General features: G+C 47.7%; 1 protein-coding gene and 1 pseudogene across 2 annotated transcripts in view; both read left to right on the top strand.

The window, feature by feature from the left end:
* LOC146757057 (uncharacterized) overlaps positions 1–1,704 on the top strand; it is a 40,349-nt pseudogene extending 38,645 nt beyond the window's left edge. The window contains exon 33 of the transcript XR_014936945.1: positions 713–1,704. The product of XR_014936945.1 is annotated as an uncharacterized LOC146757057 (transcript). The remainder of the gene's footprint in view (positions 1–712) is intronic.
* Positions 1,532–23,946, top strand: LOC146757056 (zinc finger CCCH domain-containing protein 11A-like). The gene is made up of 4 exons (XM_085523313.1): positions 1,532–1,558; positions 2,025–2,097; positions 22,422–22,495; positions 23,326–23,946. The coding sequence occupies exons 1-4, from the start codon at positions 1,532–1,534 to the stop codon at positions 23,497–23,499; spliced, it is 348 nt and encodes a 115-aa protein (XP_085379439.1). The 3' UTR covers positions 23,500–23,946.
* The last annotated feature ends 3,604 nt before the right edge of the window (positions 23,947–27,550 follow it).

Genomic DNA, 27,550 nt, shown 5'->3' with positions numbered 1-27,550 from the left:
ATGTGTAGTAGGAGCCGTAGTATTTGCTTGGTCTGGGGATCTTGTCTGGAAAAGGCTGATGGATGGAAGTACTGAAAATCCTTTTCTGCTTCCATCGAAGATGTGTTTCCATGAACGAAAGAGGGTTTAGCCAGGGAAAGTTAAGACATCCCTGGCAGTTAAAGTTAAGGCTGAAACTTTCATATATATATATGGGCATGTAATAACAGGATGCGGAGAAATGGCTGTAAACTTGAAAGTAGGTAGATTTAGACTAGATATTAGGAAGAAACTCTTTACTTCCTAATGTAAGGGTGGTGAGACTCTGGAACAGGTTGCTTAGAGATGTTGTGCATAGCCCCCATCTTGCAGGCATTCAGAGCCAGTCCGGATGGGGCTCTGAGGAACCTGGTCTAGAGGGAGCTGTCCCTGCCTATAGAAGGGAGATTGGAACTGGGTGATCTTAAAAGGTCCCTTCCAGCCCAAACCATTCTGTGTTTCTAAAACCTGGAATTTCTTTAACTAGCTTTAAAAATTGTATTGGCTGATCATTGAATGTGAAAAAATGTTTCTTCCTTTATGCCTTCCTTTTTGATTTGTGTTTTCCTTGGAAGTTTTTAAATATCTCTGTAGAGCGTAGCCTGATCAGTTATCAGTAATGTTTTTACAGTGACTGATTTGACTCAATCTACTGTAAAAGTAACATCGTCAATCTTGTTTCTTTTCTTTCCAGCCACCGCTGAGCTTGAAACTGCTAGAGCTTCTCCAATGAAATCTACTTATGGATCTTCAAAAAATCTCAATGTTGACCAGGATCCCCTTTGCAGAGCGGTACAGGAGTACCGGGATGTTTTAAACCAAAATTACCTGATCTAAATATATTTTTATTTAAAATGTAAAGGGAAAAGTACTGGAGATCATTTGTTTACATAGGAGGTCTGTGACTTCCCATCCTGCAGCTTAGTGTGGAAACATCTTTACTGCGGTTTGAATATAAATTTTAAATATATTAAATAGGTTGACACTCTGCACTTACCTGTTGGTCACCGAGGGGTAGTCAGTTTATTTTGCACTCAGGATAAGAACCATATCTATTTTTAATTACTGTCAGACTGAGTAAGGTTGGTTCTTGAACTTGACGGAACTGTCAAAATGTTTTTGACACATTATTTTGCTCCATGTTTTTTGTTAAAGGTTTTACCAGAAGCATTCCTTTGGTTCTAGTTAACCCTTCCACTGTTTGTGGTAGAGTCTCCAGTGTTATTTTAACGCATAGGAGATTTTGATTGGATTCCTGCCAGCTGTTTCCGTCCTGATGCTGTGAATATTTCTGCTGGTTAAGTGGAAGTTTTAGCAGTGATTAAGCTGGAGAAGAATGCACTTTACATTGCTGTCACTTTCACGCACCTAGGGTTTAAAAATACTGTGCGTGTGTAGCAGTGCCAAGAAAGCTTTAATGTGACCTTTTTGATATTTCTGACTTGATATCCTTGTTGGATTTTGCATTAGAATTTGACTCATCTTAAGACATTCACAGTTGGTAGATGAACACATGATGAACCTGAAGCGGTTCATAGTGGTAAGAAGGAAAATTAATGTTTCAACCTTCTGTCCAATTGGTACTGCACCTTTTTATATGAATGTATTTTGTGACACTAATATGCTATATTTAATTCCAGATATTTATGTTCCAACTTGGTATTTAATAAACTTTCATATCTGGTACATCTTTGTTTTATTCTGTTGGCCTTCTTGACTTGCTTTCCACCTCATTCCTTGCCTCTATGACTTGCTACAGTCCTCCTCTGCTCACTTCCATCTCTCCTTCTGGTGCCTTCAGTCTGCCCTGAGATCAGACAAGTGGCCAGCATGTTGTGTTCTTTTCCTCCTGGGTACTTGAAACAGTGGGGCAAACAGCTACTATATGTCATAAGGTTTGTCATCATAGAAATTAAGGGGTATATGCTTGAAACAAGTGTGGAGGGTTGTGATTTTAATGGGTGTGCTGAACCACTTTCAGGTCTTCGGTGGTGATTCATTAACAGGAAGCCAAGGGTAAAGTCTCTGTTGTAAACCTGGCCATGCTTGGGAGGGGGATCTTTGGAGCCTTTTCTGCAGGTTGGACATTCCTTTATGAGATAACTTCTGGTGGCCCTTTGTGCTCTCTCCAGCTGGTACAAGCCAGGAGCCAGGTGGAAGAATATCTCCAGCAGAATCCAGACAGCAAAGCACTCATAGAGTACCTTGCGCTTCTCCATGTTGGTTAAAGCCAGTTCTCCCTCCTCATTTATCAGAGGGAGTGCACTCTCCCAGGTCTGTCACTTCTGCCCAGTGCACCTGTAGGCTCCCTTCTGGTTATTTTTACATCCCTCGCCAAGTTCAGTTCCATCTGTGCCTCAGCCTTCCTGATCCCATGCATGTCCAGACGGCATCCCTGGCCCCTTCCCAGCTACCTGTCCCTGCTTCCACTGCATACAACAAGCATGCAGGGCAGGGCCAACCAAGGAGTCCTATTAAAACTAGTGCCACCAAAAACAGCTGACGAGCCTTGGTAATTGGGACTCCTTGCTGGGAGGCACTGAGGCCTCGAATTTGTCACCAAAAATAACCTCTCCAGAGCAGTTTGCTGTTATCTGGGGGCACATGTCACAGATGTTAAGAAGACTCTACTGCCTCTGATAAAATAGAAGGCTACTACCCACTCAAGGTCTCATTCAAGTAGGGTCCCAGGAGGCTGCAAAAAGGAAATTACAGAACATTAAAAGGGACTTTGAATCCCTTGGGAAGATGTTAAAGGGAGCAGGAACACAAGTAGTCTTCTCTGTACTGCTGACTGGGGGCTGAGAAATGAAGGGGGAGAATGGGCCAGGTAAATTACTGGCTCAGGTAATGGTGTCAGATCAAGGTTTTGGTTACTGTGATCTTGGGCAGGCCTTTGAGAGACCAGGTATGTGGACATCAGACAGAATGTGACAGAGCAGGTGCGGCAAAAGCATGCTGGGGAGCAAGCTGGTTGGATTGATTACCAGCACTTTAAACTAGATTCAGTGCAGGGAGTGGATAGTTCCTTGTGATAGAGAAGGGACAGGGAATGCTGTCATTTAAGGAAACTGCAGGGGAAATCCTCAATTTGTGAGGAGTCTTGTATTTCGATATCATATTTAGTAAAATAAGTTTTTCCTCCTTAGATTGCCGCTGTTTTTATCCCATTCCCCTTTTTCCCCCTCCTTTCTGGGCCCCAGGGGGGGCCCACGGGGTGCCTTCCCCTGTCACGGGCATAGGTAAATCTAAGTAACCCATGACAGATTTTTTAAAGACTAGTCAAATGCAGCAGTGGGTGTGGAGAAAGAACAAAGAAATCTGTAACGGACTGTGATCAATTATTATAATTTCCATTGCCATCGGACTAGCAGCTGCGCCGAGCCCGGGACCGGACCGAGTTAGAGTTGGGCTGCCGGAGCAGTGAGGCAGAGCGTGTGCGGCCCCTTGGGGTTCGGTGCCTGCGGATATGATATCGAAATACAAGATAACACAATATAATATAATTGAGGCTAACAAATCGAACAAACAGAGAGAGAGAGAGTCCCCGAAAACAGAGAGGCCTACTGTGAACTCTATGCGACACGGCTGGAACGCTTCCCACTCTCCGAGAAGTCCGAGAGAAGGAGGAGGGCACTCCAGCCTGGGAACAAGATTATACAGCGTCCTGGTCCCGTGACTTCTCGTTATCCCTGTTTTTCTCTGGGATATGTAGTCTTCTTCTGTGGACTGCACATTCAATAGAAGTATCCATACTTTACATGATGTTATGATGTGGAATACTGATAGCAAAATTACAAAATTACAAAACCATGACACAATGATGACAATGAGGTGTGGGGAACAACCACTACTGATGTTTCAGAGAACAAAAATCGTACAGGGACTGCCCTCCTCCTGCCCTCGTGTCCCCAGGAGAAACCAACACCGTTTATATAACAGTGCAAGTGGAGGAGTTCATTGTGGAGTGACATTTCTTGGCACCCATTCAGGGCCAGCGTTACTGATGTCAGACTAACAGCAGCAACACATTGTTCAGCACAAGTCCCTGAGTTCCTGGAACGTGCTGCAAGGTCCAGGAAGGAAGATATTACTGCCTGGATAAGGTCAGGATCACAGTGCAGGCAAGTGGCTCTTGGCAGGAGTCTGACTGCTATTGTTTTCACCTTTGATTTCTACCTTCGTCAGCAGAGCTTTTATTTTCTTCAGGGAAGATTCTACTACTGGAAGAAATGTCACAGTTTCTGTAATTGCTGTAAAAATTACTGTAAATAAATAAATAAATAAATAAATAAATCCTTAAAAGAGTATTAGAGGCAAGTGTGGGATTTTCAAGGCAAACACCTGACTCATTACCTTCTGCCACATGTAGTTAAACTAAACCTGGTACAAGTTTCCCCTCATTGACTGGACAGCAACTGAGACTGAAGAACCCTCTTCCACTCAAAGAAAACTCATGGACTTTCATGGTTCTAATCACTAAGCAGAACACACAGCTGGAAGGTAGGAATGAAAATACAATTACTAAAAATTAGCCAAGTTGCATACAGTGCTGCCAGACATGAAGGCAGAGCTGCTATGTCTGGCTCCATGGCTCACACTTCCTTTGGTTGTCACTGTCACTCCTTAAACCCACAGCCTGAAGGATGCGAAAGAGGCAGATGTGTTCACAAATACTATAGACCAAATAAACCTTGCAAGCATAAACCATGTAGTTACAGTGGCATTACTCCCATTTGGAGTTTGAGTCTCTTCTGAGAGGCTTTCATTGTGCTGAGAAGTGCCTTCAAGGTCATTCAGTTCCTAAAGGAACATGACCAAATACCAAGCCATGAACTGTCAGCCATGGAATCAACTAAATCACCTCTCAGCAAGGCATTGAGAACACCAGCCAGGTATTTAGGATCATTTTACCTGCAGAGTAAAATTCTCAGTGGAGCACAGCTTCACCCATCGGAAGCTAATAGGTGGAAAAGCATCTATTCACACATACAGAACTGGTATGTTTGTTGGGAAGGTAGTATACTGATGGAATCGTACTAGATACATCACACTACCTGATGAGTCTCCAGATCTAGCTCAGCATGTTTGATACTCACCAAGTCCAAGGCCTAAGGATAACAGGCTGTAGCTGATAGCAAGGGATGAGCTGGACAGAAAGCCTCCCTTATCAGACTAAGTCCTCAAAACAGAATCACATTCCTTCAACCTATGGGTTGACCAACTAATGTTTGAAGAATTTTGCAGACGTGTGGACACGGAGGCTCTGCACACGGATTGCAATTAAGGAACTTGCTCTTTGACTACAAAGATGGCTTTTGTTTTGCTTCAAGCACACCAAATGAATTCAACACATCTTTTTATAAGCCAGCTCAGTCCTTTCACTGGAGACATCCTTTTCCAGTGTTAGCCAAGATTTGTCCCTTAACTCCAAGATGTCTTTTAAATAAACAAAAGGAGGAAGCGACCAACATCAGGCAACACAGGAAACGTAGTGGATTATGACGATTACCTCCAATTCAGTGTTACTTCCTTTTGTCCTCAACATCATCTTTCTCTTCCCTGCTCATTTTTGTAAAATCAGTTTGCTAATTTGCAAGGACACATTGAATTTTACTCAGTTTCTTGTTATTTATCATACTCGATTTTGGCTCTTGGCAGGAAAAGCCGCTTTTCAAGAACACTGTGAACTGACACCTTATATGTATTTCAGTAGGACTCTCCATGTACTGAGGAACCATCTGTCAGTCTTAAGACCAGCAGTCCGTACTGAGAGTACCTTCAAGCCTGAGAATTGTTCTTCTTTGTTGAGTACTTTTTTCTTTCCTTCAGTGAGAGAAAGGACTTCTTTTGCAGAAATTACCACTTATCTCCTAGAAAACACTTTCTTTTCTACATCCGTACAGAGTGGGAAACCACAGGAATCTTAGCAGCCAGCCAAATGGCACACAGCAACTGGCACAGCCCTGTCCAAAACAATAACGGCTTGTGGTTCCCTTTTTCCTCTCCCAGACTTCTTCCAACATCTGAGAATGAAACTTCTCTCAAAATTAAGCTCTAATTAAGACCTAACAATCCACTGTAGAGTGTAACTTTATTAGGCTATGATTTCACCTTTGTAGTTTTTAGAAGGGTAGTGGGCCTTCTGTTTGATTTAAAGAACCCCTTTGTTACCAGTTCTTCTCTCTCCGATTTCTTCACCAGTGTAACCAGCACAGTCTTTGGTCAAATCCAGACCAAAACCAATGGCATCAAAACTGAAATAAAATCTGCTGTTGAAACAGAAAATTTGAATGCAATCCAAAAGTAAAAAATAATCTTAACATTGCTGCTGTCTACATGTGTAGGTAACCAAACTTCACAGCTGACAGTTTAAGCTGTCACACAGAACTTTGCTTCTGAGTAGTCTCCCTCCTGGCAGCACTGAATTGCAGTCTGAAATTCTAACCAGACCCGTGAGCAGACCATCCTTTGCCTACCTTATTGAAGAAGAGTCAGTTCAACAATGCACAGCCTATCAACCTAATGGGGCTTTGTGCTGCCAGTTTTTGTCAGCAGTCTTTTCTGAAAGAGTCTGAAATCACCTTTCTCAGCTTCTCCAAGAATGCTCTAGCACCTACATCTTTGTCAGCCTGTGAATAGAGATGCATTACCTTCTTTGAACTCTATACCAGAGCCCCCTGTCCTGATATTGCTTGAGTTTCCCATTATTCATAGTGAAATTACACAGCATGAAATGTCTAAAGTAAATCCAACAAAAACATACTTAGTAAAATGTAGAAACTTTAATTTACAAGCGAAACTACAACATATTCATAATAAAAAAAAAAAACAACTGGTGACTAGACAAGTTACGTACAATTTCTAAAAACTGTTGAACATTGTTAAATAGGTCTGTACAACCAAAGATTTACAAAGTCCTTGTGCATTCTCTTCTTTTCAATGCACAACTGAACTTAAGGGTTCTGCTCGAATATTCCCTAAGTCAAGAGCTGAATCTGTCTCTTCATCGATCTCACCAATGACAGCACTGTAATAAAAAACAAGTTACCAATTGTTAAAATCCTCTGATGCAAACCTAGAAAGTGAAGACTTAGTTTTGTTTTTATTGCTTAAATTTAACTGTAGAGCTCTATCACTTAAATGCCAAATTCTCGTGGTATTCTCCCACCTCATTGTACCATTTCATCAATCAGCTGACTCTACAGCTGTGCCTTTTCCACACTGAGAAGCCTTTGTCTATTCAGGTTTTCCTTGACATATAACATTTCATACCTCTTGTTATTCTAACTTCTGCTCATTGTGAATTTTCCTACTGCAACCCTCTGAAATTCAAGGCATACCAGGTATTTACGCAATGACAAAATGATGCCTGCTGTTCTATTGTTCTTCCTAGTAATCCCTAGTATTTCTCCTTCCTGATGCATCAGTATTTACGAAGAACTAGACAGAAACAGGACAGGACTGAGTTCAAAAGTAAGACATCTCCACAAGGGTAGCAAGATTCCCATGATGATGAGCAGATCAGAATGCCAAGCGGCTTTCTCAGTTAACAGTGGATTACCCCACCCATGTCCCCCCATAGACCCCATACCCCCCCATACCAACCCATGACCACCCCCAACTCCCCCGCATTACCCCTCCCGTCCCCCTATCCCCCCCATCCCCTCCCCATGACTCCCATCCCCCCATAACCCACCCATTAACCCTCATACCCCCATGTCACCCCCCATAACCCACGCATCTCCCCCCATGTCCCAGCCGTGTCCCCCATCGACCCTATAACCCCCCGATAACCCCCCCATAACCCACCCATGTCCCGCCATAACCCCCATAACCCCCCCATCCCCCCCCATAACCCACCCATGACCCCCATGGACCCTATAACAGCCCCATCCCCCCCCATAAGCCACCCATGTCCCCCCATCCCACCCATAACCCCCATCTCCCCCCCATATCCCACTAATGACCCCCCATCGTCCCCCATAAACCCCCTATAATCCCCAATAACCCCCTCATCCCCCCCATAAACCCCCAATGACTCCCTATAACCCCCCATCCCCCCCATTCCCCCCAATAACCCCCCTAGTAACCCCCCATCCCCCCCATAAACCCTCTATAACCCCCTATGACCCCCCATCCCCCCCATAACCCCCACATCCCCCCAATAACCCCCTATAACCCCTATAACCCCCCCATCCCCCTCCATGACCCCCCATCCCCCCATAACACCCCCATAACCCCCTATAACCCCCCTTCCCCCCACACACCCAATAACCCCCTATAACCCCCCATCCCCCCTATCCCCCCCAATAACCCTCTATAACCCCCCCATTCCCCCCCACACCCCCCAATAACCTCCTATAGCCCCCCCATAAACCCCCTATAACCCCCCCATAACCCTCCATACCCCACAATAACCCCCATAACCCCCCATCTCCCACCATAAACCCCCTATAACCCCCCATTCCCCCCATAAACCCCCTATAACCCCCCATAAACCTCCATACCCCACAATAACCCCCATAACCCCCCATCTCCCACCATAAACCCCCTATAACCCCCCCATCCCCCCCATAAACCCCCTATAAGCCCCCATCCCACCCATAACCCCCCCATAACCCCCTATAACGCCCCATCCCACCCCTTTCCCCCCAATAGCCCCCTAATAACCCCCCATCCCCCCCATAAGCCCCCTATAACCCCCTATAACCCCCCATAACCCCCACATCCCCCCCAATAACCCCCTATAACCCCCCATCCCCCCCAAATAACCCCCCATGTCCCTATCACGGGTTACTTAGATTTACCTATGCCCATGACAGGGGAAGCCAACCCGTGGGCCCCCACCCTGGGGCCCGGAAAGGAGGGGGAAAAAGGGAGTGGGATAAAACAGCGACAATCTAAGGAGGAAAAACTTATTTTACTAAATATCGAAATACAAGATAACACAATATAATATAATTGAGGCTAACAAATCGAACGAAACAGAGAGAGAGAGTCTCCGAAAACCGAGAGGCCTACTGTGAACTCTAGGCGACACGGCTGGAACGCTTCCCACTCCCCAAGAAGTTCAAGAGAAGAAGAAGGGCACTCCAGCCTGGGAACGAGATTATATAGAGTCCTGGTCCCGTGACTTATTATTACCCCTGTTGTTCTCTGGGATATGTAGTCTTCTTCTGTGGACTGCACATTCAATAGAAGTATCCATACTTTACATGATGTTATGATGTGGAATACTGATAGCAAAATTACAAAATTACAAAACCATGACATTCCACCCCTTATTCTACATTATTACATCATGGTAAATATATATATACATATATATACACGTATGTAAAATTATGATAGCTAAACAGTAGAATTGCATGTAACATAACTAAATGTACAACTATAATAACTAAAATACACTACACATGCAAACATATATATATAAATACATAAAATTATTGACTGCACTCCCCCAGCATCAAATTCCCTTGTGGCACACATTGAACATCCCCATCCTTCTGCATTACCCACCAAGTGCACCCAGGTCCCTGGGCAAAGACAGTTCCACGGATAGGTTTGCCCCTTCCAGAAGCTGGAAGGACCCAAACAGCTTTTCCCAACATGTTCTTTACATGTATAACAGGGACCTTATCTCCTTCTACAGTGTGTAGGGGGCTAGATTGACTAGGACCATCACGATTGACAGATCCTCTAGTATTCACCAACCAAGTGGCTTCTGCCAGATTCTTCTCCCAGTGCTTAAATGTTCCACCACCCATTGCTTTCAACATAGTTTTCAACAACCCATTATATCGTTCAATTTTACCAGAAGCTGGTGCATGGTAGGGAATATGATAAATCCACTCAATGCCATGATCTTTGGCCCAAGTATTTATAAGGGAATTTTTGAAATGTGTCCCATTATCAGATTCAATTCTTTCTGGGGTACCATGTTGCCACAGGACTTGTTTCTCAAGACCTAATATGGTGTTTCGAGCAGTAGCATGGGGTACTGCGTATGTTTCAAGCCAACCAGTGGTTGCCTCTACCATGGTGAGTACATAACACCACTGCGAGATCGTGGCAAGGTGATATAATCAACCTGCCACGCCTCCCCATATTTATACTTTTGCCATCGCCCTTCCTCCCAGAGAGGTTTCATCCTTCTGGCTTACCGCTGTAACCACCCCCATAAGGCATTTACCACCATCCATGAGTCAGTGTAAAGATACAGCATTGGCCACCTCTCCCGTTCCGCAACATCTAAGGCCAGCTGGACAGCTTTTACCTCTGCAAACTGACTTGATTCTCCCTTACCTTCAGTGGCCTCTGCAACCTGTCGTGTGGGGCTCCACACAGCAGCTTTCCATTTGCGATGCTTCCCTACAATGCGACATGATCCGTCTGTGAATAGGGCATATTTCTTTTCATTTTCTGGTAATTCGTTGTATGGTGGGGCCTCTTTAGCACGTGATACCTCTTCTGCTGGTGATGTTCCAAACTTTTTATCTTCAGGCCACTCCATGATTACCTCTAGGATTCCTGGACGATTGAGGTTTCCCATTCGTGCTCGCTGTGTAATCAGCGTAATCCACTTGCTCCAGGTGACATCAGTAGCATGAGTGGAGGGAACCTGTCCTTTGAACATCCAGTTCAGCACTGGCAGTCGAGGTGCCAAAAGGAGCTGTGTTTCAGTCCCGACTACTTCGGAAGCAGCCCGAACCCCCTCATACGCGGCTAAGATCTCCTTCTCAGTTGGAGTGTAGCACTCTTCAGACCCCTTATATGATCGATTCCAGAATCCCAGGGGTCAGCCTCGGGTCTCTCCTGAGGCTCTTTGCCACAAACTCCAAGTGGGGCCTTTCTCTCCAGCAGCAGTATAGAGGATGTTCTTTACATCCTGTCCAGTCCGTACTGGCCCCAGGGCTACAGCACGGGCTATCTCTTGTTTAATCTGTTCAAAAGCCTGCTGCTGCTCAGGGCCCCATGCAAAATCGTTCTTCTTCCGCATCACCTGATAAAGGGGGCTTACAATGAGGCTGTAGTTTGGAATGTGCATCCTCCAAAAGCCTACTGCACCCAGGAAAGATTGTGTCTCTTTCTTGCTAGTTGGTGGAGACATGGCAGTGATTTTGTCGATCACATCTGTTGGGATGTGACGACGTCCATCCTGCCACTTTATACCTAAGAACTGAATTTCCTGGGCAGGTCCTTTTACTTTGCTTCACTTAATAGCAAAGCCGGCTTGTAGAAGAATTTGGATGATCTGCTCTCCTTTTGTGAAAACCTCTTCTGCTGTATCACCCCACACAACAATGTCATCAATGTACTGCAGGTGTTCAGGAGCACCACCCTGTTCCAGTACAGTTTGGACCAACCCATGGCAAATGGTTGGGCTGTGTTTCCACCCCTGGGGCAAACGGTTCCAAGTATATTGAATGCCCCTCCAGGTGAAGGCAAACTGTGGCTTACATTCTGCAGCCAAAGGAATAGAGAAGAAGGCATTGGCAATGTCAATGGTGGCATACCATTTGGCTGCTTTTGACTCCAGCTCGTACTGGAGTTCCAACATGTCCGGCACAGCAGCGCTCAATGGGGGTGTGACCTCATTCAGGCCACGGTAGTCTACTGTCAGCCTCCATTCTCCACTGGCTTTACGCACTGGCCATATGGGACTGTTAAAAGGTGAGTGAGTTTTACTGATCACTCCCTGATTCTCCAACTGGCGAATCAAATCATGAATGGGGAGCAAGGAATCCCTGTTGCTGCGATACTGCCGTCTGTGCACTGTCTTTGTAGCAATCGGTACCTGCTGCTCTTTTACTCATAGCAGCCCCACAATAGACGGGTCCTCTGACAGGCCAGGCAAAACAGACAGCTGCTTAATGTTGTCCATATCTACAGCAGCTATCCCAAAGGCCCATCGATACCCCTTAGGATCCTTGAAATGCCCCCTTCTGAGGTAATCAATACCCAGTATACATGGAGCCCCTGGGCCAGTCACAATAGGATGTTTTTGCCAGTCTTTGCCAGCGAGGCTTATTTCAGCCTCCAGCACAGTCAATTCTTGAGAGCCCCCAGTCACTCCAGAAATATGGATTGATTCTGTCCCTTCATGACTGGAGGGCATTAGGGTGCACTGTGCACCGGTATCCACCAGCGCCTTATATTCCTGTGGTTCTGATGTGCCAGGCCATCGAATCCACACAGTCCAATAAACTCTATTATCCCTTTCCCTCCCCTGACTGAGGGCAGGGCCCCTCTATTGGTTACCTGTGATGACTGGAGCAACTCCACTGGTGGTTGGTATGTCTAGTAGTTCTTTCACCCGTGCTCGTAGTGCAGAAGTAGGCTGATCATGCCACTTCCTCATGTCTTCTCCACGGTCACGTAGGTAGCGCCACATGGAAACACGCGGTGCAATCGTACTGTTGTTCTTTGCTCGAGCTGGGAAGCGTGTGCGTTTAACAGCTGAGACTTTTGGTGATGCAGGTGAGGAGTAGGACTGGAATACTTTGATCAGATCCTTCATTAGACCTAGTGGCCCGTACGAGGATTGACCTTCATCAGTTGTTTCTGATACTATTACGGGATCATTACGATTAGTTGATGGAAACAATTTCTTGCACATTTCATCCACTCGGTCTTCTAGCCGTGAGATGGCAGAAACTGCGGCATGCAGTTGAGGGAGCTGCTGATCGGTGGTTTGAAGCATTATAATCAGCTCAACAACTCGGGGCCATCTGTCCTCGAACCCTTTAGAACCTGTTACCAATGACTGTGCAATTCTCTCTGGTGCTGTACTTGTGATTTTCTGCCACATGTCAGGATCGGCCCTCACTCTCTCAGGGTCAAGTTCGCTTGGATCAGGGCTGTACAACATTTTCGCCATGGCCAATTCCCTCAGGCGCTGAATACCTTTTTGGACTGTATTCCAACTATCAAATTTAGGCTTCCAAGCATCCTTATAGGAGTACCTTTCTCTCACGGCTTCTAACAGCCGCAACCAGAGAGTGGCAGCTCCATCCGAACATCTGCTAATCCCTCTGTCGATACCTGCATCTTGGGCAATGCTTCCTAGTTGGCGAGCTTCATTACCATCTAGAGACAAGCTGTTGGCCCCGTTGTCCCAGCAGCGAAGCAACCAAGCAAGGATACCTTCATCTTGACGCCATGTGAACTCCTTTCTTGAGCCTTGGATTTCAGTCAGCTTCAGAGGCTGACAATAGGTGATTTCCTCCTCATCATCAGTCTCTTCTTCATGCCTCTTGGTTTTTGCCTTTGCTTTTTTCGGTACTGCTCCATGCCCAGCACCTGGTTCTTCTGCTGCCCCCCCCTGTGCTTCTCCTAGACACATGGACACCCGTTTCCAATTCTTGCCTTCCACAGGGGCAACTGATATTGCTACTGATGCCTCCTGTGACTGATCAGAATTAATTTGGGCTTGAATCTCAGATCGGAAACTCTCTCTCTCCAGAATAGTATGATACAAAGCACGGTATGCATAAGCCAAACCCCACATAAGGTTTACCTCCTTAGATCTCTGACCCAAATACTCACTTAATTTCTTAGGGTCCCTTAGGTGTTCAAGAGTGAAATCCCATGACACTGAGGGTCCCCATGCTTCTAAGACTTTTCCTAAACCTTTCCATATTCCCTGCCAGTCATCATTCTCTGGTTCTGGAGGAGACTTCCGCATAGAATGAATGCATAGGAACATATATATACTTTACATGATGTTATGATGTGGAATACTGATAGCAAAATTACAAAATTACAAAACCATGATACACGGTGAACACCAACCCCGTGTGGCTGCAGTACTTGATGGAAACAACATTATTTGGGTGACCCTTGAGGGAAGCAATTTCCTGACCCGTCACCAAGTTCCACATCTTACAGCTCCGGTCTGTAGGAAGAAGAACGTGCCTGAGAGAGTTGGGCTGGGGAGTTCATCCGTGGCGTGGAGGCACCGACTCCTTCCCAAGCACTGCCTCCCACCACCCACAGCTCCACTCCAGGGCAATGGAGCCAGCCTGCTCCAGCACCTGGACATCAGAAGGCAGGGACAGGGGAGCAGCCCAGAAGGAGCCATCCCTGCCATGCACCACAATTCCCCACGCCAGCCTGGGGAGATCTATGAGACTAGCGCATAAAAAGCCAGCAGCCCCCACATCTGTTCTGTCCAACATATGCCTTTTTAGGCAGTGAAAAGCAGTTCATCAGTGGCATCCAGGCACAGCGACGCACTGCAGTGGGGCTGTCCGGGCATTCTTGGTGCCACCCACTGGATTAATGATGCCCCCTGCATGGGAAAGAAAGAAGGTGGGGTAGGTATGTGGAAAGGCACAGCACTGTAAGGTCCTACAGGCATGGGAAAGCACGAGCTGCCTCACCCCCAAGCATCTTCCACTGTTTGGAAGGGCAATGGGCCCCTCCATCTGAACTCAGGCATATCTGAGCAATCATCTTCATGGAAAACCTTGGCATCTCCCCACTAGCAGCCCCTGCCTAATGGCTCTGCCCAGGTGACACAGACTGTGAGACGTGATGCTCACGGCCTCTGCTCTGAGCCAGGAAACTCAGCTCATTGGACCCCAGCTCAGTTGAGGACAAACTGCAATTTCTCCATCCTGAAGCTCTGCCAGGAACGTTTCATTAGACCTATTTCATGGCAGTTCCTTCAAGCTGCCAGCCAGCCTGTGGTTGGCAACGTTTGGAAACGGAGCTGTACTCCTTTTAAAACCAAAAGGATGACAGAGGGCAGCACTGGCATTTGCACCCAGCACCCTGTGCCCGATGCTGGCTCAGAGGATCCATCCTCACCAAACCTTCTTCCAAGGGACGCCCTGCAGGCACCTCATCCCTCCGGCCACAGCATCTGCCAATCACTTCCACATCAGAGTGTTCAGAACACTGAGGTCCAGCAGCCCCACTGCTGCAGTCCTGAGCTATGTGGACACCAGCAGCTCTTTCCTGCTGGCATTCCAAGCGCCGCCTGGGGCTCTGAGCTGTGCTAAATCTTTTCCTATGAGTAGGCAAAACAAGGCAGGAGGCTGGAGAAGGGCAGGCCCAGGGCTGCATGAGGTCTGCATTAGTCAGGAGGGTGAAGGTAAGCTCATTAATTCGGGTTTCGAAGTCACACGAGTGCGACCTCCTTCTCAATTAGAAGCTGTGCTCACACATTCAGCAGCTCTCCTCTGACCCCTAGTGTTGCTACTGGTCTCGAAGTGACACCGAGACCAAAGGGAAATCCCGGCTCCCCAGGGTGAGATGCGATCAGAGCAAACAGCTCAAGGTGACAAAGCACACACGCGCCTGGAGCCGTGTATCCAGTGGTTGCTGAGAGCAGAGCACCCATCATCACCAGAGGTGCTCCTAAAGGGCAATGAGAAGGTTGTCCTTGCACTGGGACAATCTCAGGAGCACATTCAGCCCGAGGCTGAGCTCTGCACAGCAGTGACTTGGCTTCTGGGGCAGAGAGCTCTGCTCACACAGGACCCAGCACTGCAGAGATACGGCCAGGAGTGGGGAACGCCTGCACGTGTTGCCCTGGAAGATGCTTGCAAGAAAAACACACTGACAGTGCCCAGTGTTGCTCACCCCAGCATTACAGTCCTGCTGGAGAGCCAGGGATGGGACAGGACATGCTGACAAGAGATGGCACAGAGTGTGTGATGAGGACCTCAACTGCTTATTAAGCGGATGATGCGGAGAGGTCTGGCGGATGAAGCTTCTCACTGTGTCAGTCGGTCAGCATTAGAGAAAGCCAGCAAGGAGCTCTGTGAGCTTGTGCGGGGGACAAAGAGGCGCAGAAGCTGCTACCCGCCCTTGGTGCTCTTAGAAAGTTAACTGAATTGGCCAAGGAGGAGCGGGAGTTATGGCTAACCTGTTTCCTGCAGGGGTGAACCCCAGAGGTTTGAGACCAAATGAGGTTTGGCAGATGGATGTCACAGACTTCCCAGAGTTTGGGTGTTTCCATCACTTGCATGTCACAACTGACACATGCAGTGGTTTTCTCTGGGCTGTGGCACAATCTGGACAGACCGCCATGCATTACATAAAAGCATTGTGCATGGCCATCGCTGTCATGGGTGCACCTCATGAGTTAAAGACTGACAATGGCCCAGGACATAGAAGTGCATGTTTTGGACGCTGGTGCACAGCTTGGGGCATTAAGCATATCTTCAGCATTCCCGGCAGCAGCACCTGTCAGGATATTATGGAGTGTGCACATCAGACCTTGAAGGGGCGTCTTTGTGCGCTTAAAGAGGGGGGAGGGCTGAAGGGGCCTGAGCTGTGCCCACACGCTCTCCTCCTGCGTAAGAGAATCGGATGGGAGACCATCAGCTGACCGAATGGACACCAATAGGTCAGGTCCTGATCAGACCCGACGGAGGGCCATGGCTCCCAGACCCTATGCCACTCCTTGTCAAGGGCAGGAAACACGTCTGTGTCGGGACCCCAAGTGGGCCCTGCTGGCTGCCGGAGCGTTGGGTTAAGCCGGCACCAAATGACGAGCCATCCTGTGCACCGTGAGGATCTGAACATCTCAGCACCGGTTTTGGTCAACAACTCCTTGGTTAATGTCTCCAGTGCAGCCAGTGATTTGACGTCAGCACTGGGCAGCGGCTGCTGGTAACGGCACATGAGACAGCGTTGCTCCCAATGTGCCTGAAGGTCCGAACTGGGAATCCAGCCTTCATGCCGGACTGATAGTTCGTGAGCGGGGGAGACCTTGTTCCTGGATAGTCCCCCAGTGGTGGACATTCAGAACGATTCTGCACAGCCAATATGTTTTTGTCTTCTTATTTGGTTATGGAGTGTGACATTATAATGCACACTGGACAGAACTGGATTGCCACGAAGATTCTGTACAATAGTGTTACATTGAACTTGGAGAAGTTGTAACTCCATTGTGTACTGTGCTGTTATCTTGAACTTGAATGCACCGTTCTCTACAAGTTGACTAAGTTTGCCATACAGCATTTCACAATTTTTAGGCAGATTGCTGTTGTGTGCTTTCAGGTTTGTAGTCACTGCAGCTGCATCTCTTTGGTATGTTATTATGACAGTTTCATTGTTTTTCGCATATGTTTAATGATTGATTCATTTGCGGAATAGCCTTAAATGTGCAAATCACCTTTGGGGTAACAGGGAGTACGTGGGGGAACCTTTACAGGGGCTGGAGATGATAAAGAGGGGGTAGATGTTGGGTATTGGGCAGGTGGTGCTTGCGTGCACCAGGGCTGGAGTCATGGAGGTCACGGGTATCTGATAGGGGCGGTCACCTGCACCATTAAATAGGGTTTGTGGCATGGCATTAAACTGGTACTTTCAGCGTTACACACTGTGTGTTCTGGTTAGCATTTGGGCTGCTGTGCTAACAGATGTGTCTGGGGTTATCTTGTTTTAAAATGGAAGGGCTCGTAAGGAGCAGAGGGATGTGAGGTATTTCTAGTCCACTTCATGCTCCCGATTCCAGAACCCTTCCAATTGTGAGGAAACAGAAGTGCTGAGCTGTGTGCGTGTTCCACGGTGCAGAGTCCAGTGACAGTTGGTGCCCCGAGTCTGTGCTGAGCAGCATTGAGGTCTTTAGGAACGTAGGAATCTGCCAATCCGTTGTGAAGATACTAAAGGTAAAAAGGCAGCATTTCTATCAGTATTGGAGGAGGGAAGGGAACTTTGTCCTTAAGTGCTGTTTTCGTTCCCTTTGTCATGCAGCCAATCCAGCAACTAACTTGAGAACCCGACTTCTCCTCTCTTTAGTTTAGATTTGGGGAAATTCCCTGAAAAAAAATTAAAAAAAAAAAAAAAAAAATTCCTCGAAAATTCACTAGTGTCTGTGTGAGTAAAAGGTTCCAACCTTTATTGACTATCGGAAATGCTTAGCTCAGAAATGTGCAGCACTTTAATGAAAGAGTTCTGAATCACTTGAATTTGATCTTCTGTCTGTCCTGGTTGCAGGTTTTACTGCATTTGGTACCTTAAAAAATACAACAACAAAACAAATCTAAAATATCAAAATATTTGATTTTTACATCAGAAAAGAAAAAAAAAAATGAACCAACCCAAACCCTTGTTGTGGCTGAGCAGATCGTGCTGCAGCTCCATGCAGTGCTGAGTTACAGTATACAGGCACATGTGTGTGGATTTGTGTATTGATACACACTGGCATGCTTTTGCTGTACAGGTAATAAAGACGGAGGATGGTTTTTGTGGATTCTTCAAAGGTGAAGAATCCTTGAAGACCAGAAATTCCAACTTACAGAATTTGACATAGGCAAAGTGAGGAGGAAAATTCTTCCTAACCTGTTATAATTAATTAATTCACGGATTCAGTGTTGGTTCGGCCTACAGAGAAGTGAACTGCAAAGCTTTGAAGATCACTGTATTTGCTGAGGTTGTCCAGGTGGTTGAGCTTGAAGACCTGCAGCGGTCAGACAAATGTGTTGGGGTTACTCACTGCTGTCACTCGTGGTGTTGAAGGAGGGGCTCCATTGGAGGGCTTGCAGCCGTGCAGCCCAGGGACTCCGTGCTGAGTCAGGGTGATGTTACTAGAGTTTGACCAGTGTTGAGGAGGGCAATGTTTTGAAACAACTGCTCCTGAGAGACTGATTGAATGAAGAGAACAAAGCTGGGAAGACGGGTGGGCATTCCTCATTCTTTTCTGCTTTTTGGTGTTTTGCTTAGGGTTCCTTTTCAAAAGAAGATTTCACTTATCAAGACTGTAGAAGACTTTCAGTCCAAGGAAGCACGAGCCAGCTCTTTGAGAAGCACAGGAAGAGCTGCACAGAGATCCCCGAGACCAGAACTGCTTCTGTGCGCTCGTCCAGCATGTCGATTAAAGGAAATGATTGCTATTTCTACTTCTATTCCACTTGTAAAAAGGTCTGCTTGGGTTTTTTCCTTCATTTTTTCTTTCTTTCAGTTCTGAAGTTAAGAGGAATGGGTAGAATAAGTAGAAGTATTACTGGTCTTCAGCAAACTTCATAACTAATTGCATTGTACAATAGAGCAACTCGCTAAAAATGAGCTCAAAGCATGGCCAGTTCTCAGGCTGTACTATTTCATTTTCCTCTCTTGGTTTCCATTGGGTTACAGGGAGACAACTGTCCCTTCAGGCACTGTGAAGCCGCTTTGGGCAATGAAACCATCTGCACGCTGTGGAAGGAGGGCCGCTGCTTCAGGAATGTCTGCAGGTTCAGGCACATGGAGATCACTGTGAGTGTTGGCTCCTCAGAGTTTATCACCAAACCCACTTCTCATTTCTTTAGGTGGGCTGAATGTGCTTTTGCAGATTAGGTTCATTTGCTTTGAAATGATGATGGTTCCTACGGTTAAGAATAGGGGAGGAAGCAGAGAGAAGAGAGCTCAATGGCATTGGTATATCATAGCAGAATATTCTTGTAGTTGATACCAACAGTGTTCTATCAACAGATACTAAAGAACCACATCAATCAGACAAGCATTCTGCAAGGTGTGTTAGTTTAACCCCTTCTAAACTGGTGTCCTCACCCACAGAATGCTAGGAAAGCTCAGTGAGCCTGGTGCTCCCAGCCTGCGCACTCTTCAGAGTGGTGTTTGAGTGCTGCTTTGTGGCAGTCTGCTCACTGGCACCATCTGGAGCTCAGTCTCCCTTTGCAGATCTTAGGTCCACGTTACCATCAGCTCTTCTTCCTTTCTGTCTTCAGAAAAAACGCAGCATGATTTCCTGCTACTGGGAGAACCAGCCAGGAGGCTGCCAGAAATCCAACTGTGCCTTCCATCACACCAAGGGACGTTACCTCAATGGGGTTTTCTTTCCACCAAGCCAAAGTGAGTTTGTCTTTTTTAGGTACGAAAGATTAACTCTATTACTCACAGGTGGGTATAGTGTCATAAAGAATGCCAGGTAACGTTCACTTGTGAGCTGATAGATAGGTTCAGAGCTGAACTTTGTGCACTTCTGATACCTCAGTTTTATCTTGCATGCTCAGCTTCTCTCTGCTCCTGTGGCCTTTGCCTTGCAGGTTGTTCTCCTGCATTTAAGCTTTTTCTGGGTGTCAGGGAGATGAATGTTGTGTAGGGGGGGATTTCTTTGTTCACAGAGAAGCCATTTGGATGGGCAAGTGGAGACTCAGCATTTATCTGTGTGGGTTTTCAGCCTTGCCTGCCATCTTTGTGCAGTGGATAATCTGATTGAATTCCTACCGCATAACTGAAGAGACTGATTTTTTCTTTGCTTGTACAGACCAGCTTTCTAAGGAGGGAGAAGAAACAAAAACACCTGTCCAGCAATCAGCTGAAGAAAACCATCATGGATTGCAGATAATTTCCACTCCAAAATCTGATGCTGATACAAAACAAGGTATTCCAGGATTAATCAGAAGCACTTGCCAATTAACTCCAAAGCAATTCATTGTACAAACACAACAGAACATAGGGTTGCTGAATGGAATCAGCTATTTCCATGATCTTGTTCCTACCTTGTAACTTCATGTGCCTTTCAGATTAGGAAGGTAAACTCCTTTGTTTACATCATTAGAGCAAGACGAGGCCACAGCATGGAGTTTAAGTGCCTGTATGTGCATCTTTTCAACCAGTGGTGAAAGCCACATTTGCTGATAGAGGAATCTAATGTCATATGGATGGGATAAAGTAAGGGATAAAGCCTACTTTTAATATCCAGAAGGTTGAAAGGAGGGCAGCAGACAGACATCAGGTCCATGGTGCTCTTAGCTGTGGGGAGAGCTGACAGGGTTTGTTCTGCATGCTTCTGAGCAGGAGGCAGTTTGCAGAGCTGTGTTGCTTCCATTTGGTGGCTCCTAAGTGGAATGGAGAAATTACAATTGGGACTTACCCTGAGTGCATTACAGTTGCAATATAATTTTTTGTCAGGGCTGTCAAAGTGGAGTCTTTTGGTTGTATTTGTTTTGGGTGGGAAATGGGCTCACAAGACAGTAATTCTGTTGGTTTCTGTCAAATAAGCACTTTGTTTTTCTTTGTTTTAGGGGAGGTGCCTGTGATTCAACTGAATACTGCTGATAAACCTGGAAAACAGGAATCCTCTGTAGGTAAGGGCTGCTTGTGAGCTGCTGTTTGGCTGCCTCCACGTAAATGGGAGGGCACTGCTGAATCAGGAGGGAGGAAAGTGTGTCGTGGGTCTGTGATGACTCCAAGTGGCACACAAGTGTAGCAGCTGAAAGGTGAATTTGAGAACATACACTTGGAGAAACCAAAGTTTGTGGTTGACTTGTAAAAATCTTTCTCCAAAGGAATTATCTTAGGAATGTTGTTGTTTTCTCTCTGTAGCTGATGTCAGTGGCCTTCCACTGAAGCGCAGCCTCGTAGAAAGGCTGGGGAAGAAGATCGAGGTTGACAGAGCACCAAGGAGAGGTAAATGGTCATCGGTGTTTGCTGCACAGATTCTCTAGGCTTTCTGCTTATTCTTTCTCAGGAGCGTTGTTGTTGGGAACACGTATATTCTGTAATATTATGACAAATCTGGAAACTTGAGCTCTCGTTGTAATTTCTTGTAATCCTTATGCTTCTCCTTTCTTGATGATGACAGAGAAGGGTGCCAAGCCAGCAGGGGAGATCTGGAAGAAGAGACGACTGGAAGAAGAGAAGCAAAAAGTAGAAGAGGTTCTTACTGAGAAGAGATCTAAGGATAAGCGCAAGAAGAAGAGAATTTTCCCTCCACCTGAGCCTGGTAACGTGAAACTGGAAGAGCCACCGCGTAAAATCAAGCGATTGGAAGAAATGCATATTAAAAGCTTGGAAGAAATCAAGCAGGAGAAAGCCCTGCGGATGCAGCAGATCGCAAAGCCAGCAGGTAACGAGGTGTTTCACTGCCTGCTCTGCTGAAGTGCTTCCCCTGTCAAGCAAATGGAGTTTGCTTAGAATTGCCTTGGCTGTTTCTTACCAAATGCAAAGGCAGGAAGTGCCAGGATGTCCATCCATGTGTTTTTCCATTGAATCCGTGGTGTCTGCCTGCTTCATTCTGGAGAATTCATTCGCTGTGAGGTTTTGTAATTCAGTTTCTCCTGTACTTTCTTTCTGCCATGTTTTTGGTGTGGCATGTTCTGTGTGTTGACGCCAAGGTTATCTTCATCTTTGGCGTGTTGCTTGTTTTAATATGTAAATGTGTTTGTAAAGCATGGATTGAGTCCTTAACATGGGGGCCAACCTCTGTCAGAAAGGTCAGGGGGGTGAGTTATTCATTGGGCAGGTGAGAGAGGCTTCGTGAAGAGACAGCATGTGAAGGAGGGAAGAGCTTGGATACTGTATGGACTGCGAGATGTCGCCTCTCTCGTGTTCTTTGTTATTGAATGTGAGGAAATAAGCACATGGAGGAAACGCTGGCACTCAGGTTTCTTTCTATGCTTGCTGTTGACCAAGTGATTTTCTTTTTCCTTGTTTTAAAGCACCTGGAAGAAAAGAGGAAAAGACTGTGGAATGGAGCAGGGCTGCTCCCAAAGCTGTCTCTGCACCCGCAGAGGTGAGTCCCTTCTGTAGATGGACACAGTGACACAATTTCTTCACATGTTCTCATGTCTCACTGCTCACCATGTGCCACCATCATGAGTGCATTCCTATCTTCCTGCCTTTGGTGAAGAGCTGCAGCCATGTTTCACAATCCTGGTACTTTCAATGGCTTTCCCAGACAGCTTTGCACTCCTCAAACTCAGAATTGATCTGATTGTATCTGGCAGTGAGGCAGTAACCCTGCTGGCACCAGGTACAACTTGTGAGGTTAACGTGGGAGCACTGGATACAAAAAGGTCACGATGGCTTCGTGTTCAATGAAATCAGACTGTGGGTGGATGTTGTGTAGGGGAACAGGAATGACTTTCTGTTGCTCAAATAGAATGTGGTATGTAACAGCTCTAGCACTGTGCTGATTTAAACGAGCACTGAAGAAGAGGAGCCTCCAGCTAAAAAAGCAGCTTTGGTAAGGAGGGGAAGAAGTGTCAGTGCTGTCCTGGTCAGGCTGATACTGAGATACAACTCCTGTAGAAAGTGTGGAGAACTGAAATGTTCTGCAGGTTTCCTTTCAAAGTAGTCACTGTGTGCAGGATGCTGGATGAATGACAGTGTGTGCACAATGCTCTGCAGCCCTGTGATTCCTCTGTAGTGTGAAGGAATTTGTCCATTAATGCTGCATTGTTAAAAAGACCTGAGGTGCTCTGCAGACTTCCCGTGGTTGTTAACATCCTTCAGGAGCCCCTTAGCCCCCGTGTTGGGTTCAGGATCAGCAGTGCTGAAGGAGAAGCACTGCAGAGGAAGGATCTCCTGAGCAATCATTGACTTTGTCTTCCTTCTTCCCAGACTGCTGCTCCAGCCCTGCCGGAGGTCAGCCTGCTCACCAAGGCTGTAGAAGATGACACTGAAAAGTTCATCTCGGAAATCTCAGGAGGGGAAATGGTAGCAGAAATTGACTTGGACCTGGAGAAGGATGAGGATGATCTCCTTCGTGAACTTTCTGAGATGATTGACAGTTGAACTGCATAGTAGTTATTATAGTATGTTTAAAAAAACAAAAAACAAAAAAAAACAAAAAAAAACCCCTTTAATTTAATAAAAACCTTTTCTTTTTGGTTGGATACCCCAGGGTGGTACTTTACTAAAAGAGTCTTTGCAATAATGAGTCATAAAGCACAGCTGAACTGGTAAAAGATTGGCAGACAGCATTCCATTGTCCTGAGTTTTCCTGCTGGTCAGAGTTGAGGTCCTGTCCCTGATCCTGGTTGGCTCCTTTCAGCAGCAAGAGAAGAAAGCAGTGGGGATCTGTGCCCTGGGATGTGCCCAAGCCTCCAGCCTGGCACCCACCTGCCTGGTGCTGCCCCTGGCACGTGTGGTGCTGGGATGAGGGGGGAGCCCAGCGGGTTCTCCCTGCTGCTCCCTTCAAACCAGTGTGCGAGGTATGACCCACTGACGCCATCACCCCGGAGTGGGGCACAACGCGGTGCCAGCATCATCATCTCTGCGGGCACTGCAGCGCAGTCAGCGCGGCTCGGGGGCGGGGGGGGGCAGAAAGGAGTTGGGAGGGAGGGAGGAACCTCACAACATCCCGCAAACGGCCCCGGTGCCAACACCGCCCACCGCCCGCCGTCCCCGCACCGCAGCCCGCGCTGCCACCTGGCGGCTGTCCCCGCAGCGCTGCCGGGGGTTCCAGCAGACGGGCCGCCCCCAGGATGGGACAAATGCGGGGGCAATTAAATTGGATGGAGGAGCCGGAAGGGACCGAGCGGGTCCTGAGCGCTTCAGGGCTGCCCTGAAGTTAAGCACCACATTCGGGGCATTGTCCAAACGCCACTCGGTCAGTGACGGGCTCGGGGCATCCACCACCCCCCAGAAGGGCCCGTGCCTGCGTTGGACCACCCCCACGGCAAAGACGCGTTTCTCAGCCCTCCCCCGCTTCCTTCATCAGTTACGGGCAGCTCTGTGCCATTCCCCTGCTTAGGAAGCCACAACGAGCAACGGGACGGATTCTCAGCCCCATCTCCTGCAGCTCGGACGAGCCGGGGGTCCTCAGCCTCTCCTACAGGATGAACCTCGTAGCCCTTACCAGCTTTGTCGCCTCCTTGCGATGCTTTCAAGGACCTTTTTGTAGGGTGGAGTGCCCCAAAATGCACTTTGCTCCCTGAGCTGGCTCACTGAGCCCAGGCAGCTGCTCAGGTACATCCCAGAGCCACGGGGACATCCCTGCAGTCCCTGAGGACCCTGTTCCCATGTGCTCACTTCCTCACAGCACCCACGGCACAGAAGGACAGAATGCACATCAGGACGGGCGGCTCCCAGCTCTGTTCTTCCCCATAACAGTCAGCACTGCTTTGTCTCTTCCTTTCAGTAACGCTTTATTTGTGAAGACAAAGAGGCGAGGAACAAACACATCCATCGGGAAACAATTCAAACCAACGTACATCATGAGAGCGAAATAAGTTACACTATTTACAGGAACACATCGAGGGATCAAATATTTGTACACACCTTGACAAACCCAGAGCGCAGTGCTGGGCTGCACCACCCAGCAGAGAAAAAAAGCCTTCACCAACAGGAGTTGGGCTCTGTACAACAGCTCTGAGCAAGAAAAGGCACCTGCTGCTGTGTGGGATGGGCTGATGGAGCAGGCAGTGCAGCACTGCAGAGCAGGGAGCAGAGTGCAGGGTGGTGGTGGGATGCAGAGCAGTGAGCAGCTAAAGGGGCAGAGCTGCTCCACTGGGAATGGGGACAAAGGCCCGGGGTGGCAGGAAGGTGAAGGGCAACGCTTTGCTGGAAAGGCCTGGGGGGTAGTGGGACTGTGCTGGGATCAGTGAACCTGGTACATACATACTGTGCGTGCATCCCAGGGTCCTGAAGGAGCTGGCTGAGGTGGTTGCTGAGCCGCTCTCCATCATATTTGAGAAGTCGTGGCTGTCAGGTGAGGTCCCGGATGATTGGAGGAAGGGTCACGTCACTCCCATTTACAAGAAGGGGAGCAGGGACGACCCGGGTAACTACAGGCCGGTGAGTCTCACCTCTGTGCCTGGGAAGATTATGGAACAGATCCTCCTGGACAACATGCTTGATCACATAAAGAACAAGCATGTGATCCGAGACAGCCAGCATGGCTTCACCAGGGGAAGGTCATGCTTAACTAATCTTGTGGCCTTCTATGATGGAGTGACGGCGTTGGTGGATGAAGGGAAGGCGACCGATGTCATTTACCTGGACCTGAGCAAGGCCTTTGACATGGTCCCCCATCACATCCTCATCTCCAAATTGGAGGGAGGTGGATTTGATGGGTGGACAACTAGATGGATAAGCAATTGGTTGAAAGGCCGCAGACAGAGGGTGGTGGTCAATGGCTCTATGTCCAGGTGGAGGCCGGTAACGAGCGGCGTCCCTCAAGGGTCTGTCTTGGGACCGGTGCTCTTTAACATCTTTATTAATGACATCGATGAGGGAATGGAGTGCACCCTCAGCAAGTTTGCTGATGACACCAAGCTGAGTGGTGCAGTCGATACGGTGGAGGGAACAGATGCCATTCAGAGGGACCTTGACAGGCTGGAAAGCTGGGCTCGGGTGAACCTAATGAGGTTCAACACGGCAAAGTGCAAGGTTTTGCACTTGGGCCGGAAGAACCCCAGGCACCTGTACAGGCTGGGAGGAGTTGTCCTTGAGAGCAGCTCGGCAGAAAAAGACCTAGGGGTCCTGATAGATGAGAAACTTAACATGAGCCAGCAGTGCGCTCTGGCAGCCCAGAAAGCAAATGGGATCCTGGGCTCCATCAGGAGAGGGGTGGTCAGCAGGGATAGGGAGGTGATCGTCCCTCTCTACTCTGCTCTTGTGAGGCCCCATCTGGAGTACTGTGTCCAGGTGTGGAGCCCTCAGTACAAAAAAGATATGGAGATTTTGGAAAGGGTCCAGAGGAGGGCCACAAAGATGATCAGGGGGCTGGAGCACCTCCCCTATGAGGACAGGCTGAGGGAGTTGGGTTTGTTCAGCCTGGAGAAGAGAAGGTTGTGGGGTGACCTCATTGCAGCCTTTCAGTACCTGAAGGGAACTTACTCCCAGGAAGGGAGTAAACTCTTCGAAAGGGCTGATAATAGCAGGACTAGGGGAAATGGTTTTAAGTTGAAGGAGGGAAGATTTAGGTTGGATGTAAGGGGAAAGTTCTTTACTAGAAGAGTGGTTAGGTCCTGGAACAGGCTGCCCAGTGAGGTTGTGGATGCCCCGTCCTTGGAGGTGTTCAAGGCCAGGTTGGACGGGGCCCTGGGCAACCTGATCTAGTAAAGGTGTATGTTTGGTGGCCCTGCTAGGCAGGGGGGTTGGAACTACATGATCCTTGAGGTCCCTTCCAACCCGGGTAATTCTGTGATTCTGTGATTCTGTGAAACATCATCAGCAACCTTGATGAGGGGATAGTGACCACCCTCAGCAAGTCTGCTGATGACACGAAGTTGGGAGGATTGGCTGACATGCCTGAAGGCTGTGCTGCCATTCAGCGAGACCTGGACAGGCTGGAGAGCTGGGCAGTAAGAAACCGGATGAGGTTTAGCAAAAGCAAGTGTAGAGTCTTGCACCTAGGGAGGAATAATTACATGCACCGGTACAGGCTGGTGGAAGACCTGCTGGAGAGGAGCTCTGCTGAGAGGGACCTGGGCGTCCTGGTGGACAACAGATTGGCCATGAGCCAGCAGTGTGCCCTTGTAGCCAAGAAGGCCAATGACATCCTGGGGTGCATTAAAAAGAGCGTGTCCAGCAGGTCGAAGGAGGTGATCCTCCCCCTCTACTCTGCCCTATTAATGCCTCATCTGGAATATTGTGTCCAGTTCTGGGCTCCCCAGTACAAAAAAGACAGGGATCTCTTGGAGAGAGTCCAGCGGAGGGCCACGAAGATGGTGAAGGGCCTGGAGCATCTCCCCTATTAAGAAAGGAAATGCCTTGTCCAGAAGCAAGCAGTGGGCTGGAGAGGGCACCAAAACCAAACCCTGCTTGCACCTTTCCCTCTCCTCATTCCACATGCTGACATTTATTTTAAGAGCAAAAACAAGACTACAGTGAAGAAAGC

The sequence above is a fragment of the Coturnix japonica genome, chromosome 24, assembly GCF_054131305.1.
Source record: "Coturnix japonica strain WE chromosome 24, WE-NBRP24, whole genome shotgun sequence".
NCBI lineage: Eukaryota > Metazoa > Chordata > Aves > Galliformes > Phasianidae > Coturnix > Coturnix japonica.
The sequence above is the reverse complement of the archived record's forward strand: the minus strand, read 5'-3'. Positions and strand labels throughout refer to the sequence as shown.